General features: G+C 44.3%; 1 protein-coding gene across 3 annotated transcripts; it reads right to left on the minus strand.

Annotated features, from left to right (window-relative positions):
- Nucleotides 1-356: 356 nt before the first annotated feature.
- On the minus strand, nucleotides 357-16676 carry LAMP2 (lysosomal associated membrane protein 2). 3 transcript variants are annotated; one of them, XM_052672969.1, is made up of 9 exons: nucleotides 16541-16676; nucleotides 13390-13508; nucleotides 12692-12905; nucleotides 11983-12144; nucleotides 10976-11190; nucleotides 9568-9687; nucleotides 9246-9321; nucleotides 8310-8477; nucleotides 357-989 (listed from the first exon to the last, which is right to left on the minus strand). In XM_052672969.1, the coding sequence occupies exons 1-9, from the start codon at nucleotides 16596-16598 to the stop codon at nucleotides 847-849; spliced, it is 1275 nt and encodes a 424-aa protein (XP_052528929.1). In that variant the 5' UTR covers nucleotides 16599-16676; the 3' UTR covers nucleotides 357-846. The 3 variants fall into 3 exon arrangements, with proteins under 3 accessions (XP_052528929.1, XP_052528928.1, XP_052528930.1); XM_052672968.1 differs by lacking the exon at nucleotides 357-989 and adding an exon at nucleotides 2996-3488; XM_052672970.1 differs by lacking the exon at nucleotides 357-989 and adding an exon at nucleotides 4686-7090.
- Between the last annotated feature and the right edge of the window lie 2251 nt (nucleotides 16677-18927).

Raw genomic sequence — 18927 nt, forward strand, 5'->3', positions numbered from 1 at the left:
GGGGACCGGTGCTGCGTGCTCTTCTCACAAGTCCCTTTTAGCACAGACCAGAGCTCAGGCAACCTGCTGCCAGTGAGGTTCCACCCTCCCATCCTCGTTCCACAACTGAATTCAGAACGAAAAGGAGAAGACGGCCAAAGAAAGCAACACAAAATGTGAGCTTTAGTGGACCGCTGGCTTTCCTGAGCAGTGAGAACTCTCCAGGACTGAGTCTCATCTTACAGGGGAGTTACAGGCATGCTAGTGCAAAGCAATTGCAAACACACTAGCAGTCAGCCTCTCCATGCTCATCTTTAACACATGAATTTACTGGAAGAGTGAACGTTCTCCTCATAGTAGGTTGATTTATTAGTGAGGTACTCTCTTTACATTCAGAAGGAGGGAATTCAGATCGGTTCACAGGAACAAGCTGCTAAACGATGAAAGAAGACAAACAGCCACAAGCCAGGTTCCAGACAGAAGCACCATGAGCTTTGTTTTCATTTTCCCACACCAGTGCAGCATTTATCATGTGGTTTTTATCAATATCTGATAGCTGTACACAACTAGAAATTTTCTCATATAAAAGGACTGAACAACAACAGGAAGGTCTCAGTGTCATCTGCAGTCAGGCACATCTCTCACGTGGACACACGTAACCCCGCTCACTTCCATGGTCCTCAGAACACTTTCTCCAAAAACCACACAGTAGCTTCAAGTAAATTTCCAATTCATCTCATGCTGTATTATTTTGTTGTGACGTGTTTTTTAATTTTTAATAAAAAAACCTAAGAACGTTTTGTTTGTTTTTAAAGGGACAGGTGAGGAGAAGAGCACAGGGGCGGCAGCAGAGAAATAATTAAGAAATTATACAGACTGATAGCCAGTACGACTTTTTCTTCTTCCGATGATGTAAGATATAAAGACAAGAATGATAAGGAAGCCAAGTGCCATGCCAACTGCGATTGGAATAAGAAAGTTGAGGTCAGAATCAGCAAAGCATTCTTCAGCTGCAGAAAGAACAAAAAAAAACAGAAACAAAAAACAAAAAGGGAAGTGAGAACAAATTAGTAAAGGAAACCGAGCATCAGAAACCAAGTAAAGCAAGGAGCAAAGACACAACATTTCTGAGAACATCGTATTACATGTATAATACATTTGAAGTAAAATCAGTATTGAGCAGATTCTTTAAACACATACTACACGTCATTTGCACTGGCAAAACTCTTCTTGCAATTTCTGCACTACCTTTCATCTTGCTTTGCAGTATTCACAGATGCATGAGGGATGTATGGACAAGGCAGAGGGCTGAGCACGTTGGCCACTCACAACTCAGTTAACAGCAATAAAGTGACATAAAACACGGGCTGGTACAGCACTGCCTTTCCAAGAGATTCCCCAAACCCCCCAGCCACCACCATTTCTCAAGGCTTCGGATATGCAGACGGCTAATAGGAATCAAACCAAGTCCTGAGGAATCCAAAGGACAGCCCAGGGACACGTAATGAAAGCATGGAATGGAAAACACCAAGGGACAATCTTTGTGGGTGGGTAAGTTTGTTTATTTTCCACACAAATACAGGAAAGGTGTTATCGATGTCAGCAGAGCGACGCGGGCCGGAATGAAACCAACAGAAGAGAACAAAGAGGAGACAGCTGCAATGCTACAGTGCTTTCAATACACCAGTTGGAAAGGATGCCATGAACTCCTGAGTGACGCAAACACTGAGAGCAACTTTTAGTGACCAACAGTGGGAACTCATTCCAAGCTCCATGGAGCACCGTGAGCAGGCACAGAAGCAGGGCTTAGCGCTCTGCAGCCATTTCAAGACAGAGCAGAGCTCTATGTGCCAAGAGGAAACGCTCCATAAGGTGAGACACCGTGTCAGCACGCTGCTCCAGCACTGCAAGGGTGGCAAGGATGCTTGGCTTTCTGCTTTTGCAGTAGATTTTCTGTTTGTTTTTTTTTTTTGCTTGAGTTTATATTAGAGCAGAGTAAGCATCACACTTTGCCCAAAGTTATTGGCTGTTAAGCGAGTATTTAAGCTGAGCATCTGAATCAGCCTTGGTGATGGGAAGTTTGCAGTCCAGCACAGCAACTTTCCAAGAAAGGCTGTGTAAGGCCTTTTGTTTGGAGGCAGGTAAGCAAGACACACGGAAACTCAGCACCTAAGAACACTGAGCTGGGCAAAGCTGAAGGCACCTACTGCCAAGCTGAGCAATGCTCCAAAGTGGGGAAAAAGGCACAGAATGTGTAACTTCCACCATGAGCTACGTGAAGTCGTTCCGACTGCTGAAAACAGTACTGAAGTACCTCGAAAGAGAAGCTTCAATTGTGCTGTGTTCAGACACCGTGGATCACTGGAGATCAACACAGTGTTTAATTACTACATGCCGGATAATAGGTGTTACTACAAGAGAATTTGTTGGGGATGAAAGGTACCCAGCAGACAGCAAAGAAATTCCCTTTTTCTCTTCTTAAAAGGAAATCAATTGCTTTAACATGTATTACAGTACAGCACTGTTGCGGGACACTAACTGGCGGTACAAAAAGGGTTTAATGTTTGATACCAGGAACATCCCATCTTTCAGCTCTCATAAGTTTGCCACTGCTGTTGGCTCACACGTATCCACGTTTTGCCACAGCACAAGCATTCGAAGCTTCAGAGAAGCATCTGCAGAGACACACCTGGACAACTGCACATCACCATGAGCAGACTCCGTGTTCAGGCCGTATGAATGGGGCTGTTTTAGCCACTTCACTGAACAGACGTTCAAAATAATCAGAAAGTTTGGCTACCAAGATTTTTGGGCATGATATGAAAAGTCATCTTCCCTCTTAATTACAATCACCAGAAGCAACTAATAGCCTTCCTCCCCCTCCCCCCCAATTGGTTTAAGGTATTCCATAAAGAGAACCACAAGACCAGAAATCTTGGTATCTTAGAGCACAGTGACAATATTTAGTAAACTGTATGTAAGGCACAGTCAGTAACAATCGAAACAAACCGCAGTGTATGGCAGATGATCTGCTTTAATGCTGCACATCCACAAGCACACATCAAACGCCGCCTCCACGGTCCAGAACACCACCACGTTTATTCACACAATGCCACTGCATGCCTTTACGATTCTGAGATCTGATGTGTAGCATTTTAGAGAAAAAGCACTCAGTTCATCAGCTGATGACGAACCAGGATACGCTCTGTGCTATTTGTAAAGGGAAAAATAGGAGCCGCAGCAATGAATTCCATCACTCCTTGGCCACGCGCTGGCTTAGTGGTCTGACTGGGCAGAGCTGCTGCTCCGAGTCTTTTGAGTTCAGATTTAGTAATTTACTTCAAGCAAGTTAAAAACTTTCCCCTTTCAAAACTGCTCATACCCAGCATTATGGTGTTTCTTGTGGCCCAAATAGTAAGCCATAATTACTAGGACAACTAATCCTCCCAAAGCTGCTCCTACTGCTATAGGCACAATGAAGTAGTCCACCTCTGGGCTGCAGTCTTCAGCTAAATAGAAAAAGGGCAAGTTTGAAAAAGAAATGCATTTTAATATGCTTAATGCCAAGATCATGCTCCACTCATTTAGAACAGTTATCCTCGCCCCACCAGGACATTAAGACACTCATCTTTCCCTTGTCCTCCTCCCCCTCCCCGAAGTACAGCAGCAACAGCCCCCCTTCCAGAGCATCATGCTAACAGACTGCCAATTCTGTCACCTCCCTTGCTGGTATCTGTATATTACTGCACATTTACTGCTATTGCATATCCCTAGTACACCACTATGTGCAGGCTTCCCTTGTGTAGGTACTAAAAACCTAGATTTTAAAGTTACAAGTCCTCATGCTTATTGTAGGACAACAGTAGTTTCTGCTCTGCTGCTTCTTTCAAGTTTAGTCATAGACTCATCCAGCCTGGCACGCACCAACGAGCTGATGGCAGATTGATACCTGCAGTCCCACTGGATTCACATCTTAAGAATGCAAGCTGTTATGATTTTTGTTGAAATATCTATTATCCATATTTAAAAGCTTCGGCTGACCTCAGCCTACATTTCAGAAAGACAATAATTTTATTTTTTCTTTGGCTAGCAAACAAGAAGGTAGGTATAATTTAATGATGCTACATGCAGACTAGAATGGAGCAGGGAGGGTACAGCAATAGATGGCACCTGTTCCTCCTGTCTCACCACCACAGAGTTCAAAATACAGGTAATGGTAAAGGGAAGACCAATGTCTCTTGCTGCAGAAAAAACAAAGCACTGTGTAGCACTGCTACCAGAAGAACTGGCAGCACAGCCAGGATCACACTGCTTCTCCCTTGGAGGATGAAGCTGTTAGCCAGCTCCCAGAAGGCCCCAGTGCTTCCCTACTTTCACTAAATGCAGGGATTTATTTCCCAGGATGACTGCAAAAAGAAAAGCTGAACTTTTCACAGCTGTACATCAGCTTAAGAGGGCTAGCAAAAAATCACATCAGAAAGGTATCTTGTCTGGAAGGAGCTGCAATTGCCAAAATAGTTTACAAGCAAATTTCTAATGATGAACCAGGCAGTTTCAATTAGTTCTCAAGTTGTCTTCTGTTAGATGATTGCACCCAAGCACATTTCAGAATGTGCTGGAAAGCAAAACATTAAGACACAGGCAACCAAGGACTCTGTGAGGAGTGCCTTCACAAGTTACACAACAGAAGCTCAGATATAGACTGATTGAAGTTGGCCTTACTCATTTATTTTCTTATAGAAAAGATAATACAAGATGTCTGCTTTCCAATCGGTTAAAAAGTATGAACAAGTTTCCTTAAGAAACAGAACAATCTTTATTATTTAGAGCACAGGTTGAGCAGGTTGACAATTCCCTATGGAGCAACACAGACAGGAAATCTGGTGGTTTTATAACAGGCAGTCAGGTGAAACTGAGATGTTTTAGAACCAGGTAACTGCACAGCGGCGTAGGAGGACTTTCATGTCGGCGCCAACACACTTGCAGATGAAGATCAGCTTCCAGGTTTTTGCAAGGAGGCATTTAGTTTTGTTGAATTTGTAGTGCAAAGCACTCCCATCTTCTACTTCATCACTTAAAACCAAACACAGCTCGAAAGCTCACGCGCTCAGATGAGGACAGGGTGGTGACCACTCCTCAACACAAGCGTACATTTATCTGGTGATGCTGAATATCAGTCAGTAAAATGCTAAAAAAAATCTACATGAACTTCATATTAATATATCCTTAAATGCAGAAAATAATTAGAGCCACTAGTTGACATTTTTGTAATTAAAAAGTCTTGAAGTCTGTTTTGAGATTAAACTTATAGTCGTTCCTCACTTTCATTAAGATGATTTTCAGTAACTGATGCAAAATCCAAGCTGTAGGCTACAAGCTATAGCAAGCTTTATCCACTCATTCTTGCTTCCCTAGCTAGTGGTAAGATGAAAACTTTCACCCAAAAAATGTTACTGAAAGAAGTGGTTTGTATACAAACATGCCACAGACATCTCAATAACCCTAGAAAACATTAATAAAACACAAAACCAGCTTTGTTGCAGGCTAAACTCATCCTAAAGAAGACAACTATGATTGTTAAATGACCAGCTTAAGCAGCTTGTGTTATGACATAAGTAAAAAGTCACACATGGTTTGGAAAAGTTTTCTTTTTTTTTTTTTCTTCCATGCAATAAAAACTGTTACAGCACAAAGAGGACAGAAAAAGGTTGTGCAGCAAGGGTTATTCTCTGCAGAGCTGCAGCTTAAGGACAGTCCATCTGCACTGTATATTTAAGCTAGTCAGCCTTTCCACACAGCAGGAAAAGTAGGCGCAGTGGGTCCATCTCAGACTTGTTTGGCTTTTGCATTCTTAACATTAATAAAAGCTACACAGCACACAGTCAAACATAAAGCACATTAAACACTGAGAATGTCAAAGGCAGACATATGTTATAATGTGGATTTCAATTAGCAGAGAACCATTCCAGATGAAGACTTAAAGACAGCTCAAGTTGCAGCAACAGATACTGGCTCATTGAACGAAAGCATCCTTGAAGTTACAATGGTCACTCAAAGCAATAAGATAAGATAGACCAGCTCTGTGCAAAGTATAAAGTTAAGTGCACTTTGAAGTTCTGGACTATTTAGAACGGTTATTCCCTTTAAATTGATGCCAGTAAAAAACCTGCATGAATTTAGCAGAATTCTGCCTCAGTTGAGTATTTTGGGGGAATGCCACGATGAAGAATTCATGCCTAACAATTCATTAAATAAAAAAAAAAAAGGAAAAAAACAAACCACTTTTTTTGAAAAGCATTTGGAAACCTGGCAGGGATGGGTTACCCACCTGGTTTGTACAGCCACGGTGTGGGGATGGCTCCAAAACCACTGGGGCAGGAGTAAACTACTCAAACTCCATCAAAGCTAAGTAAGTTACTGCTGCCACTCGAAAAAAATCACTCAGTCACCAGCCTGAAGTTCAACTATGAAAAACCAAGCTGTTCCTGGGCGTCATACAATCCGTGGTAGTACTACATGAGTCAACATGGTGACTAATGCTGCCAGCTTAACCCACAAATGTGACAACTAAGGAATGCAGAGAGAGAAGCAAGTACAAATCCCATGCAATTCTGGGATTTGCCCAGTGCACATCAGTTTGGAACGTGCTCCATTTCAGGCTACAATTTATAAAAAGAAAAGGTAAATCCTAAACATTTCAAGGTTTTGTTCAAAATAAAATCCTTGGCCTGGTCATTTATGCAATAGTGATATCTGCCATCTTCAGAACAGGTGTGAGACTCACGTCATCTTCTTGGAGCTGGAAAACTAAAAACGTAGTTCTGCTTCATCTGAGATAAACATTCTCCCTCTGCTTCTCAACTCCAACTAGCTGTGGCCAGTGTTCAGTCTAAGTTTTGGGGCTTTTTTGGACTTCAGAACTTGCACTTGCTTCGTTAAGGGTGAAATCAGAGCAGTGATTACATTTTGGTTCACAAAGTTTGATATCCAGCATAGCTTTTCCTTCTGCCAATTATGTAAGCAATCACTATAATGACAATCAAGCCAGCAAGTGCAGCACCAACTATAATTGGAACTAGAATGGTGTCATCATCCAGCGAACACTCCTGGGCTGTAGATAAGAAAAAGGTTGCAACAAGGAATAAATAAGGACAGAATACTTGCCAAGCGTGGTATAAAAACCTATTTTCCTTAACACGAAGATGAACAAAATCAAGTATTTGTACAGGTTTACACTAAGAAAGAACAAACTGCAGAGTTCTCATGGGTATTTCTAGCATATGTTAAACATTATGATCATTCTGTACATTTAACAATCTAACAAGGTAAAGGTGCTGTCCTGGTGTGGGAGCATTCATGGGCACAAAATCTGTCCAGGACAAGGGAGCAGCTATTCTGCTGCTGCTAAGACAGGACAAGGCTTATCTACTTCATGCTTAAGGCAAGCCTGGTACATTTACTAATTAAAAATAAAGTAGCCTGGATTCTGTATTGAGAACACAGCAAGAACTGAGCCATGTTACAGTGAGATGAAACCCTTAACTGTGAGGAGGAGGAGTGCTAGCTGCAAATAGAAACACAGGGAAAAACGGCCATCTAACTCCTCAGAGCATATGATGATAAAGATCAGTCACCCTGCACACAATCTGAGGAGTCAATTTACCACTCCCCAGGAAAAAAATAAGCTTGAAAATCCATGCCCAGACTGTCTACAGATTAACCTGCAAGTCATGAAACACAAGGACCAAGAGATGCTAAAGATTAACAAAGTTCATTCAAATCTTTCCAGTTTTCCCCAGACACAACCAGGATAATGAAGCAAACACCTTAGAACGTTTGTTTGGTCCTGCATGTATTGTAAGAGTGCTTCCAGAAGAAGCTGTTAGTTCTTTTTTCCACAGCATTGCTACTCCTTAGGAACGTTCACATCATTTTTAGGTCTGAAGAATCGCCAAAAGTTGTTGAAGTTCACTTTTATACAAGTTCTTTCCCATTGTCTTATACATTCAAGCTACAAAAATCTATATGATAAGATGTCAGGCAGTGCTAAGACCCTCTTCAGCTCCTCTAGCTCCCTCAAGAGGAGAAGTGAAATGCTTAATAGACCTGTTTTGTTTTTTTTTTTTAAAACATATTCAGAATAAAGCTGACAACCTTCCTTGAACGTAGGCCTCAGAAGTTTAATTTCATGCATACAAAAATACACTGGGGCAAAAGCTTCAACAAAATAAAACAATAACAAAAGTGCTTATGGGCAGCTCTGGTACTTTTTAGCAAGTAAGAATTTTACAAGCACATACAAGAATCAGTACAAAAATAAAATAACTTACCTATTGAGAATTTATTTTCTTTCACAAGGAATGGTTGAACCCATAGGTTAAAAGTATGCACTTGAAGATCTTCATTAATCTCAAGAGTTTGCTCCTTACGGCACATGTAAGAATTACCAAGGGAAGCATCCCATTTGCTGAAGTTGTTGTTATCTGCACTTAAAATGACTAAACAAAGGAAAGGAAAAAAAAAAAAAAGGAAATTTCCATGCCTACTTTAAATAGAAGAAAGATGCTAATGCATTCATAGGACTGAGGAGCTTAATCTGGATGGACCAGCTTTTCAGGTTTGGCTACTCTAAAACACAAAACAGTCTTAAGTTTGATTGATCTGCTTCATTTCACTGCCTGGCTTCTTTTGGATATTACAATACTTAGCAGTAGCCTATCCTCTATACCAATATGACAGCAGGCTTTTCTCATCCCTTCACTCATGCCTACACAGATGCAGTGCAGGCACTTTAGTGCTCTTTTAATTGCAGTAGCTGTAACAATTTAAAAACATGTTTCTGATTTGGAAGAAAAATGTATGCCTGAGTTCTTGAAGGACTGGACTCCTCTCCAGTACTGAGCAGAAGAGACAGGAAAATACCGTGCTATTTTCAAGCATAGAAACAGCTTGCTTAGGAAAAACAAAAAGCTTCAATTGACTTTGTACCTCAGAATTTTATGTTACTGAGGACTGTAATGTAAGGAAAGCCCTCACAATTTATGTTTATCAAGAAGAGGCTTCATTCACATTAGTCTCAGCACAACTCTGCACTGTTGTTTCAAACGACCCCTTGCAATCATTTGTGCTTGTCACTCTTGTTCATATCAGCTAAAAGACTTACATGTAGGAAGTAACATTAAGCATGAACAGTATTTTGATCAGAAGCACAAGATGAAATGCAGAAATTGAAGTTTACATTCACTTCACAGGCAGGCATTACTTACCAGAACCATTCTGATGGTTGAGTAGTGTAACATTCACCTCTTTCAGATAAAATTTTTGTACACTTGCACTTGCATTCTGTTTAACAAGAACCAACTGTCAGCGTGTCATTCTGCATTTTCAATTTTAATAACACATTTCCAAAGTTTAGTGCATTTACCACAGTCCTACATTTCCCAGAACTTCATCCCAAACACCTTTTTGCCCCAGCCAGTCTCACCTCCTTTATGAAAACAGCCTATCAGCAGCGAGCTGCAGGATTTTACCACGAATCCTCATCACACAATGCTGTTAAAGCAGAAACTTAAAGTAGAAGTTACTTACAACAACAAACATGAAGTCAATTAATGTCCTATTTCCATCATTCAATTTCAGAGTAGCTGATGTGTTACCACATGTCCCATCCGCACGAGTTGATTTCGGATCGATGTTGATCAGGAGAGGCTGAAATGCACACACACCACGTCAAAGGAGCTCAGCTAACTTGCATCTATCATGAATCTACTATTTCAATTAGCAGCAGTCTTAAGCTGGAAGAGCATGTAATAAAGAAGACAGCACAAGCACCAAGTCTAGCTACTACCTAAGCAAAGCTGCTTGAGTTACTTTACATGTTGGCAATGCCGAGACAAAACCACCCTGTGAAGTTTCACTTCCACTTAATAAAGATACATACATAAAAAGAAAGGCCAGGGCATTTTTCCTTTATACACCTAAAGGAAAACTTAGCTGCTTAGCTTTGGCTCCCTCTGTGGGAAAAGACAGCAGCTGCAGGCCCCGAGAGCCTAAGAAAGTTCCAGTCCTTTAAGGATCTTCCATTTATTCCTAGTAACCAGTTAGGTTTGATCAAGGTGAGGGTTTGCAGCTAACTAGGTGTCAGAATTACCCCTGGGTCAGAGAGGTTCTTGCACACTTGGAAGCAGTTCTGGTCAGCCAGCAGTGCCCAAGCAAACACTCTGCACTCACATTTCACACACACAAAAACAACCACAGCAACCTTTCTACTCTTCTTAACATGGCCAAGAGACAGGTGCTGCACCTACGTCAGGGCAATCTAAAATACCAGTAGACAAATTTTAAATTTGAGCCAGTAATGCACAACTGCAGCCCAGAAGGCCAAGTATATCCTGTGTTGCATCAAAAGTGCAGCCAGCAGGGCAAGGGAGGTGATTCTTTCCCTCTGCAGTATTCTTGTGAGACTCTATCTGGAGTACTGCACTGCACCTCGGGGTCCTCCAGCACAATAAAGACACGACCTGTTGGATTGAGTCCAGAGGGCTATGAAAACAATCAGAGGACTGGAGATACCAAGATGGGCTCAGCTATCTGGGGTTGTTTAGCCTAAAGAAGGACTGAACCCTTACTGCAGCCTTCCAATATTTAAAGGAAGCCCACAAGAAAGATGGGAAAAGACTTCTGACCAAGTTGTGTAGCAATAAGACAAACGGTAACTGGTTTAAACTAAAAGAGAGTACTTCATTCAGATTATATACAAAGAAATTCTTTACTATGAAGGTGGTGAGGCACAGGCACAGGTTGCCCAGAGAAACTGAATGCACCATCCCTGGAGGCATTCAAGGCCAGTCTGGCTGGGGCCCTGGGCAGCCAGATCTGGTGGAGCTGTCCCTGTCCATGGCAGGGGAGAGTTGGAACTGGATGAGCTTTAAGGTACTTTTCAACCCAAACCATTCTATGATTCTATTCCAAACTTTGAAAAGCATAAGAGAGGCACCTTGTCTTGGGAAACATTCAGCTGCAGCCCCACAGTAGCCAGAAGACAAGTTTTATTTCCAGTTTTAAGAGAATAGTTTCCTGTGACTGGATTCCCAGCAGGTTTGGGAGCGGAGGTTGGAGCAGGTGAAATGGTGGTAGATGCAGTGGTTGCATTGGCAGCAGTAGGCAGAACAGTAGGCGCAGCAGTAGGTGTATCAGCACGACACCTAGACTCTGAAAAGAAGGTTTAACCACCATTTCAGTGATGAAGTTTTTATTAAGGCTTATGGCTGAGAAGTCAGTTTAATACAGACACCCATTTCTAAGTTGAAATCTAAGCTCAATGGGCATCTGCTCATCACCAAGTGAAGAGTCTCCAGCTCAGCACTGTGGCACAGTGCTCCAAGCTGCAATTTATTCTGAGAAATTCTACATTACCCACCGTTTTAAACCCACGTACCACAAGCAATGCTACTTCTCTACTACACTAAAGCAAAACACATCCACAAAAGTAAACGTTAATGCTTACAAAACTGCTTTTGCAATTTAAGTAAACAATGTCCTGTATGTAGCAGGATGCTGTGCTGGTCTCCTCTGCCTAGTAGAACTATGAGACAAGCCATCACAGGCTTTGTATTATTTAAGTGAAAGAGCAGTGAGTTTTCCACTGAAAACAGCAGGCAGTTGAAAAACCTCCATGCTCAAACGGTCTAGTTTGCAGCAACACTTCTGGAGTGCCTGGGGTGCCTAAGACCCTCAAGTGCACTCTTTATTAGAATACTGCTGGGAAATTTCTGCACAACTGGATGTGCTCTATTGATATCTTTTTTTTTTTTTTTTTTTTTTTTTTCCAGGAACAAGAAAAGACATGGTTGAAGATGTTATACACACACACACACACACACATATATGTATTGTTTGACATGGCACATTTTAGAACTGTTGGGTTTTTTTTTTAATTACTGGATTTCACCCCTGCCCTAGGAAACCATAAAAAAAAGCCCATTTATAATTGGAAACACTCACCTTTTTTACCAATTGTGCCATTCTGAACAAAAGGCTGCATAGTAACATTCCAGAAAATCTGTGTTACGTTTTCTGCTTCAAAAGAGGTAGTATGATGACACACAAAGACATTATTCAGTTGAATTGGATGCATAGCATCCTTTACAGCAATTGTAACTGGTCCTACAAATAAAAACAAATATTTTAATGTCTCGTTTACCACAGGAACATTCACAGGTAGTGTTACGTTCTCTGTAATTCACAAGACAAAGAAATAACAGGAATTAAGTCTAACGGTCCTAGCCTCTCTTCAATGTTTAACCCACGTGTTCTGACCTGACGTGACACAGTGAAGCCTTTAGAAAGGAGAACACTAAGTCTTTGTTCATGAAGAAAACCACATTGATAGAACTAAGCATACACAGAAACCCTAACACTTTCTGTTTTCCTTCACAGAAGGTGAACAAACAGAAATCAGTCTTATATTTGCCTCTTATGTGCTAGCAGCACCCCCCCATCTAACCTGTTCAAATGGTTAACCTCCCCTTTCTGTTCCACCTAAGGGCACTAGTCAAGCTAACTTAAGGCACTAGTTAACCTAACTAGTCTGCACTCTTCTCCAGTACACAGGTACTACGAGCAGCATTCTGCACTGAAGTCACCAGATACACTCTCAGTACTTCAAACTTTGGAAAAGCCGAGCGAGGTGAGGGACAAGAGATAACACTACCTTGTCTTCTGGCATCAGGAAAGACAGCAGTATCATTGGTGTTGTAGGTAAATGTGATGAACTCAGCGCGGTAAGTTTCGTTGCTTTTTGTGAAGTTTACACTCCAAGAGTGACCATCTCCAAACTGCACTGCCAGAAGCGCAGCTTCTGTGTCACTGCCACAGGTGCTTCCATTGTGTGTCACAGCGGATGTCAAATCCAAGCTTGCATTTTTCTAAAAGAAAGAAGTTTGCACTATTTTCAGATAACCATTCTTCCCCATGGCAGCCTTAGAAACCTGCTAGAGTTAGATGGAACCTTGCACAAGACCAGTAAGATTATTTTAGGCTTTTCCAGCGTTTTGTAGAATAACCTGCCTGACACCGGGCTCACAAAGGAGCCACATCAGGTCTGAGAACAAAATTACAGGTTTAACTTGGCTGATAAACTCCACTACACAACTAACATTCACCGTTTAGCCTCAGAATGCTGCTACACTGATAAATAAAACCCACCACCTTAGACCACCATGCCTTTTAGGTGCAGCAGGATACTCGTATTATTAACTGAGAACTTACGCTTTGCCTTAAACTGATGTTAGGAACACTATTAATAATTGCCTCTATCAAGAAAACCAATAAACTAAATACAAAATGTATCAAATTGTTTTATCCCAGACTAAACGCAGTTCTCAGCAAAAGTTAGCTCCAAATACTTACGTAATCACTACTGTTTGTCTCATATTTTATCAAGAATTTCATCATCCATTGTGCGTACAAGCATGTAACATTAGAGGCATCCTTTACATCTACTTCCACTGCATAGGACTGGAAAATGCCTGTAAGATACAATTATTAGCTGTTAAGACAAAGACTTTACACTCATTACAAAGTAGTACATTATTTCAGACTGGATTCTATTTGTCAGACACCAAACTGATAGCCAGATACCTAACAAATGTTAAAACTAGGAAGTTAACATGAAGTTATCAGTGCTAAATACTGAGAGGATCATTTATAGCCTTCTTGCCTGACCAAGGCCAACAAATTAAATGAGCATTAGCTTTCTGCTGACTGAAACTGAGTAAACCAAACGGCATTCAGAACAATGTAGTGCTTGTCGACCAGAGTCTCCATGTTGTTCCATCAACGGCACGACTCCAGCTGACCTCTAAGAAAGATCAGTGCGCTTTCACTGCGTCTCTACAATTCCTGGCTCAAAGGACACGGGTGTTAAATTTCATGCAAGGCTTTAGAGAACTTGTCACAGTTGGATTTTTAACCCAGCCTGACTCCCAGCACAGAGACTTCCCCAAAGCTGGTTCTCATTTGGTTTTGCTCAGCATTCCCAGTTTGCTGCAGTTCCCTAAAACAGACAGGACTGAAATACGAGAAGAATCATTCCTGACTAACATAAGGTTGATGTTTGTCAGGCTCATTTCCTTAAAGTGATGGGAACTGTGATTGCACAGTTCTCTTCAATAGCCATTCAAGCCTTCCACCCCACAACACACAGAATTCACACTCTGCATCACACTTTACCTTGACATTAAGGACTTCTTCCCTGCCCAATACAGTTCCCTTCTACCAGCAACACAAAGCTCAGCACACAAGACAGTTGGCTGTGCCAGCATTCAAGTGCAGCCTGCATCGTTTACGCTGTTTGGAGCACCTGCTGTAAGAAGCATCCAAGGCAGAGCCGGGAGAAACTTGACTGCGTTCACTGTGAAGCAATTGTGCTCAATACCACACATTAATTTATCAGTGCTAGAACAAATCCTAATGTAACTATTGTGTGGTAAGAACACTTCAGACTACGGACAAGGCAGTCAATGAGGGTTTTCATGTGGTTTATTCTAAACTTGAAGCAGTAAACCTCAAGGAGCTCTAGCTTCAACAATGCTAGCAAATACATCACCCCACCTGACCAAGCATAATACCTAATAATGTCACTTAAGCATCACGTTCAGTAACCCGGGCCATACTCCGTTTGTTTACAGGAGGCTCATAAACCTGCACCCTGTCCCCAGCAGCTCAGGGAATGACTTATTTAATAAGCTGAGTCTGGCGGTAACATCCGTACTTTTGTTCCTGATCCTCAGTAAGCAGGGTAACAGATGCAAGCAGCACATCTCATGCCCAGGCAAGGCACCTGCACGTTGTTAAAGCAACGGTGCAGCGTGGCTCTCTGAAGGGTTACTGTTTGCACGCAGATCTACGGTGCAACCAAGAGATAACAGCTCTGCAATCTGCCACCACACAGCACCGGAACTCGTTGCCAAGAGTCAGTTTGGAGTTCCAGCAACGCTAAAAACTCTCTTCCTTCTGACTCAAGGAGGGATTTAACACTGCCCCTATGTACCAGCCCTTCTCATTTCAGAAAGAATGTGAGAAATCTAAAGTTTTGAGCAACCACTGCAACCCAGCCAGGCCAGCCGTGGTGCCTGCATACAAACACACCTGCAGGTCACGTCGCCTGGCACGCCGAGCGACTCCACCAAGGCACAAAAGGAGCATAAACCAAAGAGGATTTTGATATTAATGCCTCAGTAATTTGCTTTGTAATGCTGTGATTTTTATTTGTTTAACTTTTCAGTGCTGTTTTACATAAGCGAGGCTCTTCCACCTTCCTGAGGAAAAAGGGTAAAGGGGTGTGAAATTCCGTATTTGCTGGGAGTTAGTGGGGCACAGAAGGGAGATATCTTACTGACTGGGACTGAAAGAACCCTCAGAACGATGTGGAATCAGAAGCAGTGGGTTAAATAGTACACAGACTGTTCTCTTTACAGAGAAAACAGCTTGAAAATAACTTCTCCAAAGGGGATATTTCAATATAGGTGCTATTAGACACAACAGCAAAGAGAAATGCCACACCAAGCAGGTTCATAGGGCAGACCAGGCACACCCTGACCTACTTAGCTACACTGACAGCAAGTAACCACAACTGTAAAAGCAGATATCGGTGCGTTTTGTCCCCAGTAGGAAATGACTTAAGAAAACACACGTTCCCCACACTGGGCAGCACTTGGTCTGCTCTAAATAACCCAAAACACACGCAGGCGAAGGTGACAAAGACTGAGCGCAGCCGGCACGGAGCACAGCGCGGCAACGGGTCGTTGAACCGCCACCATTTATCGCACGGAGATGGAAAAGCAGAGGCCCGAAGCCCCGCCGCACGGAGCAGCGCCCAGCCCAGCGCTTGCGTAACAGCGGCAGCGGCAGCGAAGCCGGCGGTCACACGGCAGGTTATTGGCACAAAGCAGCCCGGCTTTTCGCAACGCCCGCTCGGCGATTCGCTTCTTGGGGACGCGCGCGCAGGACATAAAGGGCTGGTTTTGCTTTTTTCTCGCCCTGCCATCGCCGCTTTCACCGAGGCGGAAGGCCGGGGGAAGTTGCCCGAGGCGGCGGTTCGGCGGCAGGCGCTGGGATGGAGCGGATGAAGAACCGCCGAGCGCACGGCGGGGCGGGCGGCGCCGCAACCCCTCTGGGTGATGCCCTCCCCCCCCGCGTCACACACAGCGCTGCCCGCCTCCCGATTAAAGCTTCCTTATTTTCCTTTTTTTTTTTTTTCTTTTTTTCGCCCCACAACCTGCCGTTTCCCTTCTGGAGGTCGCGGGCAGCGGGCTCCCCGCCCCGCTCCGACTCGGGGAGGCACCGCCCGGCACGGTCCGGTTCCGCCGCGCCGCTCCTCCCGCCCCGCTCCCCCGCGTGCCGCGCCGCCCCGGCCGCGCTCCCCCCCGGCCGGCCCGCAGTTCGGCAGCCGCCCGCGGCCGCGTCACGTGCCCCAGGGACAGCGGCACGCGCCGCCCGCGCGCGCCCACCCCGCAACGCCGCGATTCCGCAACTCCGCGACGCCGCCCGCCCCGCTCACCGCAGGCGCCGAGGAACAGCAGCAGCGCGAGGCCGGCGGTGCGGCGCGGCGGTGCCATGCTGCCGGCCGAGGGGCTCTTCCGAGGGGCAGGCGGGCGCGGCAAGAGCGTCGACGTCGGTCATGTGAGGGGAGGGGCGGCGCCGCCGATCGCCGCGGCGGAGCTCGATCCTACGGCTCGCGGATCGGGCGCCCCTCGCGGTGCCGCGGGCGGGCGGGTTTTCCCCGGCGGGCGGGGCCGGAGGCGAGGCCGCCTTGTTTTTCTCCGTCCGTAGCGGCCGTGAGGGATGCGTGTCGCCTTTCCCACGCGAGAAGGAAGGAGTTTGTGGTGTGAGTCCCTCCGAAGAGCGAGGCTGAGGGGATATGTGCAGCACGGGAACACTTGAGGGCAGGTGAGGCTCCAAGATGCCCGGTGCGGAATAACAACAATAAGGAATGAAGCCACTCGATTTATTGTATCCACAATAAATAAATAAATAGAAGGGTTTGAAGTCACAACAGAAGTCAGTGCCGTTGCCCGTCCCGCTGCAGCCATCCCTGCCCAGCGTGACTGAGCAGCACCCCTCATCACCGCCCCTGCTGAGCACGTCTGCCTGGACATCACTGCATGTAATAAGATTAGAAGTTAAATCATTTCAAAATATGCAGGACTAACCTTTATTACTATTATTATTTTCTGATTTTGGGCTTAATTTACTGAGAAGCTTCCTGACAAAATCATAGAATCGTAGAATGGCCTGGGTTGGAAAGGCCCACAGTGATCATCTGCTTTCAACCCCCTGCTGTGTGCAGGGTCGCCAACCAGCAGACCAGGCTGCCCAGAGCCACGTCCAGCCTGGCCTTGAATGCCTCCAGGGATGGGGCATCCACAGCCTGCTTGGGCAACCTGTTCCAGTGCCTCACCTCCCTCTGTGTGACAAACTTCCTCCTCAGATCCAACCTAAACCTCCCCTGTGTCAGTTGAAAACCACTCCTTGTCCTGTCACTATCCACTCCCATAAACAGGGTGGTAAAATAATCATATTTAACACCCAGGCCAGCATGTGCTGCAGGCTGCTGAGGAGCATGGGGTAACAGCAGCAGGGCTGGAACCACCACCTGAAAGTAGCAGTACTCCTGTCTTTCTCCTCCCCGTTGAGAAGAACAAGGCATCTTAGAGGCTGGCAGAGACCTGCTTCTGTTGCCTTTACATTCCCTCATGGTTCTTCATTGCTTTGCTGCAAGGTCCTCTTCATAAAGAGTGATCTCTGAGGGAGTTAAGAGCAATTACATCAAGAGGATTTCAATATTTGGGTAGAGGCACTGAAGTGGGCTTTAATTACCAGGAAGAGAAGAAAATGCTTGGTATGTTGTAGGCACTTTGTGTTCTGGAATATCACATTTTGCACTAACCGGAGCATTTACTTCAGGACATGTAGCTTCACTTATAATCATTGATATATTCAAACATCCCCTTGTTCTGAGTGAAGAATCCTGCCTGTTTTGATCTCTCTCTCATGCATAGGAAATGGACTGTGAAATGATGAGACCTTCCACAGAAGGAAGTGGCAGCCTGACTACCTTGCCCGCATTATGCTGACTTAGTGGAGTGTGAAGTGAAACCAAATGGCAGATATCATAACAAGCAAATCAGGTTCTGTTCAATAGCACAGAATGAAATTAGCATCTGGTGTAGGTTTAAAATAATAGGACAGCTTACAGTTTAGTACAAGGAAAAATGGTGGGAAAAATCTTCCTGCCAGAAATATCTTTACTAATATTATCCTCGGTTGGTTTGCTTTGCCTTCCCTGTATTTCCATCCCTGCCATATAACTGCTTTCTTGTTTTGTGTTGTTACATCATTTTACTGTAAGGTGGCTCACGCAGTTTCTATTCAGGGGTTGCTGGGCCCAGTCCTGCCTGCAGTGAGGTCAGCACCACGTTGGCTGCAAGAGTAGCTAGCAGAAAGCTGAAGCCTGGAAGTTTTCCCAGCAAAACCTGCATGCTTCATCCTTCTGAGCGTGGTGGCTCTCCACGAAGGCTGCCTGTGGTTCTGAGCAGCAGTGTGCCCGTGCACAGCGATGCTCTCCTCTGGCCCAGCCGACTGACAGAAGCTTTGTTTGGTTCCTAGTAAGTTCTGTGGAAAGCCAGTAGGTTCAGTACCGGCAGCTTCCAGCCTCTGACAAATGCCCACTGTGTCTTGTTTATCATGAGTAAGTTATTTGCATGGTGTTAAAGGTAGCAACATGTGTGTGCTAGCAGGATGTCAGTGGTGTAAGATCCATCTCCTGTCGTCAGCTGTTGTCCTCTAACAATAGAGGCCCGAATGGTTGTGACTGTGATGCAGAAAAAATGCCTTTCCTTTTGCTTAGAGAAAGAAAATATTTTGCATTTGGCATGATTTTGGGAT

This window comes from Tympanuchus pallidicinctus, unplaced genomic scaffold (genome assembly GCF_026119805.1).
Source record: "Tympanuchus pallidicinctus isolate F22 unplaced genomic scaffold, pur_lepc_1.0 scaffold13, whole genome shotgun sequence".
In the NCBI taxonomy this organism is placed as follows: domain Eukaryota; kingdom Metazoa; phylum Chordata; class Aves; order Galliformes; family Phasianidae; genus Tympanuchus; species Tympanuchus pallidicinctus.

What these genes read in the sequence shown, in the direction of transcription:
- LAMP2 (XM_052672969.1), bottom strand. Translation starts at nt 16,598, where the DNA reads ATGGCACCGCCGCGCCGCACCGCCGGCCTCGCGCTGCTGCTGTTCCTC. An exon ending in GCTGTTCCTCGGCGCCTGCG is followed by an intron (nt 13,509 to 16,540) that starts GTGAGCGGGGCG and finishes TGTATCTTACAG; the next exon opens with GCATTTTCCAGTCCTATGCA. An exon ending in AGAAAATAAATTCTCAATAG is followed by an intron (nt 990 to 8,309) that starts GTAAGTTATTTT and finishes TTCTTTCTGCAG; the next exon opens with CTGAAGAATGCTTTGCTGAT.